The 6,620-nt window shown below is 43.3% G+C and overlaps 1 protein-coding gene across 1 annotated transcript; it reads left to right on the top strand.

The window, feature by feature from the left end:
- The first annotated feature begins 7 nt into the window (after positions 1-7).
- On the top strand, positions 8-5,821 carry FCF1 (FCF1 rRNA-processing protein). The gene is made up of 8 exons (XM_083863339.1): positions 8-65; positions 163-230; positions 372-443; positions 718-866; positions 1,280-1,352; positions 2,062-2,149; positions 2,616-2,710; positions 4,789-5,821. Exons 1-8 carry the CDS (start codon positions 63-65, stop codon positions 4,835-4,837), a joined length of 597 nt encoding a protein of 198 aa, XP_083719465.1. The 5' UTR covers positions 8-62; the 3' UTR covers positions 4,838-5,821.
- The last annotated feature ends 799 nt before the right edge of the window (positions 5,822-6,620 follow it).

The following is a 6,620-nucleotide window of genomic DNA, read 5'->3' as shown; positions in this document are numbered from 1 at the left end:
CGGGGCGGGCCCAGTGACTCACCAGGGACAGCGGCGGTGGCGGCGGGACCGGCGGGATCAGCATGGTGAGCCGGGAGCGGGCCGGGAGCGGGCCGGGAGGGGGCCCCGGCTGCCATCGGGTCTCTCCTTAGCTCACCGCGGCTGTGTGTCCTGTCCCTGCAGGGGAAGCAGAAGAAGGCGCGGAAGTTCGCGGTCATGAAGCGCATGATCAGCCTGCGGGATGAGCGCCTGTGAGTGCGGCTGGGCCCGGGGCCTGGAGCGGCCTCGTGTCCCGCCCGGGAGAGGCGGGAGGAGGCCCTGGCACAGGTCTGTCCGCAGCCGGCAGCCCTTCCTTATCCCCGTACCCCAGCAGTGCCTGCGTTTCTTTGCAGAAAAGAGAAGGATCGCGCGAAAGCCCCCGTGAAGAAGAAGGAGGACCCGAGTGCCATCAAAGAGCGGGAGGTGTAAGTGCTGCCCAGTCAGTGGGGAGGGAGAGGATAAAAGAGGAGGGAGAGAAGGAAGGAAGGAGGGCTGGCCACGCTGCCGCCTGGAACTGAGGATGTTTCTGAGCGATACTGTCAGAAGTGGTGTCCCAAACCGAAGGATTGTGCTTGGGAGGCAGCAGGAGGCCTCATGGGTCTTTCTGCTCATTATCCCTCTTTCATTCTGTGCAAGTTGTAGACTTGGACATGATGTTAAATGCAATTAACTGATTTGAATTCTTTGTTTTCCTGGCAGCCCCCAGCATCCCTCTTGCTTGTTCTTCCAGTATAATACACAGCTGGGCCCCCCTTACCACATCCTGGTTGACACTAACTTCATCAACTTCTCCATCAAGGCCAAACTGGACCTAGTGCAGTCGATGATGGACTGTCTCTATGCCAAGTGTGAGTTTCTGCCCCACTCACAGCTTCTTCAGACCACAAAGTGCCACGGTGTGCTCGTAATGTGCTTTGTCAGCCTCATGCCACTGGCTGAGAATAACAGAAATCTTGCAAAAAGGATATGTGGTATAATCATGGAGCTGTGGTAACCCTGGCAATGTCTCTGGTTTCAGTCAAGTAACTGTTTTAAAATGCTAATCTCAGCAAGGGTAGAGTACTAATAACTTAAAAAGCTAAAATTGCCATGGCATGGTCAAACTTGGTGGCTCTACATTTCATCAGCTTGCAACATTAACCACTGTCACTGTAAGTAATACATTATAGAGTTCTGTGATGTTTCTGGGGCATGTGGGCAGTATGTAGGGGTCTGGGAATAAATAGTGCTCTGTTTTATTATGGTCTTTTTTTGCATTTAGGTATTCCATGTATCACAGATTGTGTAATGGGTGAAATCGAGAAGTTAGGACAGAAGTACCGTGTGGCATTAAGGTAGGTGCAGGGTGTTCTTCTGTTTCTAGAACTTAACGCTTTAATATAAAAAAAATTGAAAACACTTGCTATGACTGGTGCTCCTGCACTAGAAGGTGGTTAGGTTGTTACAGGATCCTGAACTTGGTTGTATTTCTCTGTCTCTATGAGATCAGTACAATGGCTCAAGTTTTAGAAACAAAATGCTAGGTATCAGTGCACAGTATTAATCTGTGCATTCATACTTCATGTTATTCCTGTATGAGTAGGTACCAAGTGCTGATAACCTAGGGCCAGGTTATTGTCCAGCATAGTTCATGTACATGACTCAGATGTATTGTTCGTTTTATTTTGACCTGCTGTGTTGTAAAGTATATGAGTGCATACCCTCAACAACTTTGATATTGCCCTTCAGACAGGAGGTGAAATGTCCTTTACGCGTGTGTCAGATGATAACTTATTTCAAAATACTTTGTTTGGAAATGGCCTAACATTGTACAGATTTTCAATCAAACAAACCAGTACTAAGAAATACTTAACCTATAATAACTAGACAAATTACATTTTTTTTGCAGGTCATTTTGGTTGACCTTTGTCTACCATTTACTTCATCCCTTGTTGTGAGAACAATGTTCTGTATGTCACAGAAACGGGTGTTCTTGTTCCTCCATATTGTGTTACTGTACTCTCTGGTCTAATTGCTGTGATGCTGCTTTTTCTGTCCCCACAGAATTGCCAAGGACCCTCGGTTTGAACGCTTGCCATGTATGCACAAAGGAACCTATGCTGATGACTGCTTGGTGCAGAGGGTCACTCAGGTATTTCCCTTTCAGACATTTCCTATGCCATGCTAACATACTAAAAATTCCTGAACTCTCCTAATTACTGATTGACTTAAATTTCCCACAAAGTAGCCATTAAATCTCACCAAGCTGCATTTTCAGTTCTAGCACAACTTTATTTGATGCAAGGTTATTGCAGAAATTCTTATTGTATAGAACATGCTGAGCATTTTTATTGTATAGAACAGCATCAAGAAGCATCAACATTAGGATGGGAAAACTGTCAGCTTGAAAGGCTGGACAGAGTTTCAGAGATTTCTTGAGTCAATTTTGATGGGCAGAAGGATGTTCTTAGTCTGCTGCAAAAGTCTGTACAAGTCCTTGCCAAGGACTGTCAGCCTTCTTGTGTTCTGTGAGCTCACTGAATAGGAACGTTTGGTGTGCCATGACTCCTTTCTGGGGTTCGCTGGTGTTGAATCTGACTTGCCTTCTTTTTTTGCAGCACAAATGTTACATTGTGGCCACAGTGGATAAAGAGCTGAAGCGGAGAATACGAAAAATCCCTGGAGTGCCTATAATGTATATTTCCAGGCACAGGTAAGGGCCCCGTGACAGGAAGGAATCCTGCCTAGTGCAGTCATTGTCTGACAGGGACTCTGTTACCTTGTACTTCTTCATTGTCTGTAGTGCAGGCTGCAGTAAAGAGCCTGGTGTTTACACAGAAGTTGAAGTACGGCTACTGCTGGGAAGAGATGGTCATAGACTCATTTTTATTGCAGTCTACATGTTCACTTGTCTTTACCTGAAGAAATGGTTTCCTTATGGCCAGTGTTTCCATAGATCAGTTTTGCTTACCAGCAGCAGCAGGACTACCAGGCAAATGCATTCTACAGACTCTTAAAGAAAAGAGCCGTTCTTGTTCAATATTCTATTTGGTAGCTTTGTGTACCCTCAGCTAAGAGACTGAATTTGCTTCTTAACTAAAAACCAAACCAATCCAGAAGAATACTAGTGCAGCATGTTGGAAATGAGGAGCTTGATTGCTAAAGATGCGTAGAGTTTTAACTGATCTATAATTAGAATGTGGCTCAAAAGATTTTTCTCACAAAACACCTTTTCTCCTTATTCACTGTCGCCATGAATTTTTGGAAAAGGCTGTCGAATGGTGATGGAGTCACCATCCCTGGGGATGTTCAAGAAATAATTGTACATGGTACTTAGTGCCATGGTCTGATTCTCAAGGTGGTATTCAGTCAAAGGCTGGACTCAATGATCTTGGAGGTCTTTTCCAATCTAAACAATTCTGTGACTTGTAAGTTGAATGTCTAAAGTTTTATTTTCTGTGGTGATCTGCTCTTAAATCCTAAGTCAGATCTTACAAAACCTCAGGGTTTTTCCTTCTCTGGAGATGCTGAGTTTTTGAGCTGTCTTATTGCTGAGTTTAAGGTGAAGAATAACAGCAAATTTATGAAGACTTTTTACTTTCAGAAGTAATATTTTTCTTCCTGGGAATCTGAGCTGCAGATAGAAATGCAACAAAGCTTCTTGCTATTCAGTCTGCCTGTAAGCCTGTTGCTGCACAGGTGTTGCAAATGCTTAAGACTGTAGCAGTGTGACTTAACAGTTTAATGGCAAGGGTCATTGTGTTACTACGTGGATGAAACATACGAAAGAAAATTGACTTGAAATCACTTCATAATGTTTTGCATGGAGACCAGGGGTCCAAAGGAAGAGCCTTCCATTGAGTCATGAGGTTCAGTAAGGATCTCCTTGCTTTCCAAACTCCTCATAGAGTCCAGGTGCATCTGGCATCCAATCTTAGTCCCAAACTTAGTCTTAACAGTCTCTGTCTTAATTAGAATTTAGAAGCATTTAATCACTGACTGATTTAACATTTATAAAATAATTCAATAGGGTTTACTACAATTATAACAGTTATCTTAATTATAGTTTCAGGAAGCAATATTCATACTATACTCAGTGAAAAGTATTTTGGACAATTCACATGCATGCACACTGACACAAAGATGTATATGTGAATGTAAAAGGTACCAGTTAAAATTTCCCCTCAGGTCCAGTGGAACACATGGAATGCCTCTGCATTTCTCAACAGGCAAGGCTTGAGTGACAGTCCTTCAAGCATCTCAGCCTTGAGACCGAGAGGTGTTCTGCTCAGAGAGAGGTGCTGGTGCAGCCCATGGGAGTCCAGGAAAGCTATAAGGGCCTCACTTGAGACCACTGCTTATAGGGTCACAAGATGATTGCTTTTAGTCATGTATAAATTTTACATCTTGGCCATAATCCAGACTGGTAATTACTAGAGTTTCCAAAACTCTGGTAACTACTAGAGTTTCCAAAACTCTAGTAACATTGGTGCCATTCCACTCAGGCCACAACTTAGATAGGATTGTCAGAGGATGACTGACAATCTCATCCTTCACCATAGATTGACAACAGGAATTCCCAGTACAGTTCTTACCTTGGTCATCCAAGACTTCCTAGTATGTTCAAGGGAAGCTTCACCACCTAACTCATTACACAAAGGCCAAGGCCTGGCAGGAATCCCTGAGATGGTAGTACAGCCCTGAGGAGAAAAAGGGGGTAGGTGCAGCACCACAGTGGGGAGGGGAGCAATGTGGAGTAAATTGCCTTCATAAGTTTTCCTTCTTTCTCAGGTACAATATTGAGAGAATGCCAGATGATTATGGGGCTCCTCGATTCTAACCTGTCCAGTCAAGTCATCAATGCCAGGACTGTGAGCCAGGATAAGGGTCCTTCTGATTCCAACCCTCCTGCTTTCTTCTTTTATTGGAACTCTGCTCATATGACTGTGGATAACACCAAATGGACTTCTTAACCTTGTTTTTCTAAGAAAAAGCTATTTTGAAGAGTCTGGTTTTATTCATCCGTCCTCTGCCTTGGTCTAAATACCTACAGCTGGGAAAAGCAAGAGGATGGCAGGACCAAGATTGTGCCTAGCTCTGCATTGAGATCATTGGAAAAAGTGATCTCAGCATTCTGAATTAAATATTGATGATGCAGCTCTGACTGAGAATGAAACCACAAGAGATTTTTAAAGTTTCTAACTGCTGCACCTGTAGTGGGACAGGTATTCCTTTTGGAAGCTACCTCACACCTGTTTAGTCAAATCAGAATCTGCCTTCTGCAGAAAAGACATCAGATCTACACCAGTTGGTGGCTTTCTCTGGAAAAGCTGTCTAGATTTTAAATCAGGATTGATGGGCTTTTATTCAACAGCACACTGAATGAAGTTCAAGTGTCCTCTCTGACTGCTGTTTCTGTACTTGGTTAGCTGGCAGCCCAGCCCTTTTACTTACATTTAAAGTGGTGGAGGGCAGGGCAGGGTGGGTCAGGATGGGCCTTTCCCTCCTGTTGGTTTGGGTTCTATGCACCTCAAAGCCTTATCAGGGACCAACAAAGAAGCGAAAAGACCCGAAGGCATTAGCAGGACTTGTACAGACTTTTGCAGCAGACTAAGAACATCCCCTCACCCCCAGCCCCGCTCAGCCAAAGAAAGTATAAAAACAAGACCCTGTGAAAGCAAAATTTGTGGACCATGGAGGTTTTGGAGCAATAGAGTTCAAACCTGGTTCACTCAGTGCCAACCACCTGGCTCGGCCCTGTGTTGCTTGTGGCTTTTCAGAATTTAGACTTTGATAATTTAATAAATTCAATTTAATTATTAAATTGGCTGACATTTATAACAATTGTCATGAGCACTTGAAGCCCATGCTTAGTCAAGCGAGGACTGAGAAACAAGTGTAGGATTAGGTATCTGTAACTTGCTTTTCACAATAATTCGAGTTTTGAAAGACTCCTTTGAGTCAATAGTTAACTAAAGTTGTTCCAGTGCAAATTACTTCACTTGAATTAACCTAAATGGAAGGCAACTGGAGAAGAAAGAAGAAAGGAATGGACACTTAGGGTAACATTTGATAATAGTCTTTCTGGTACAGAAGAGGTCAAAGGCACAACAGCCTGAATTTGGGGAACAGCAGAATGCCTTTTGCAGGGACTTCATGAAAATATATGTATTTATCATGAACGCTGGGTAGGAATCAAACTAAATGTGCAAATTTACTAAAACCTTTTATTCCTTTTACTCTGCCTTGTTTTAGTAAAAGGAGGAGGATTCTGGAATAGGTGTGAGGCAATTGCTAAAGAAGTGTTAGGAGGGTTGGAGGATGAGCAGAAGAAAATACTGGCAGTGAGCAAACCTATCAGGAAATCTTCATTAATTGAGTATAATTGGTAAGACAAGAAACTTTGCTATTAACTCAAAGAGTCTGATCAGAAGATAAATAGGACAGGACAGCCTGAATGATCAGCTGCTTCTGCAATGCCAGGGAACCTGTGTACTAAACACTTGGTTCACAGGAAAATATTTACTCCATGCACACAATGGCATCCCAGTGTCTGAACCAATTTACAGTATGTCAGAAGAGGGAAGATCATTGTCATAAGAAAGAGTTTGGTAAACTAGAAT

Source organism: Zosterops lateralis (assembly GCF_965231275.1).
Source record: "Zosterops lateralis genome assembly, chromosome: 6".
NCBI classification, from domain to species: Eukaryota; Metazoa; Chordata; class Aves; order Passeriformes; family Zosteropidae; genus Zosterops; species Zosterops lateralis.
Note: the sequence above shows the minus strand (reverse complement) of the source record. Positions and strands in the feature narration are given on the sequence as shown.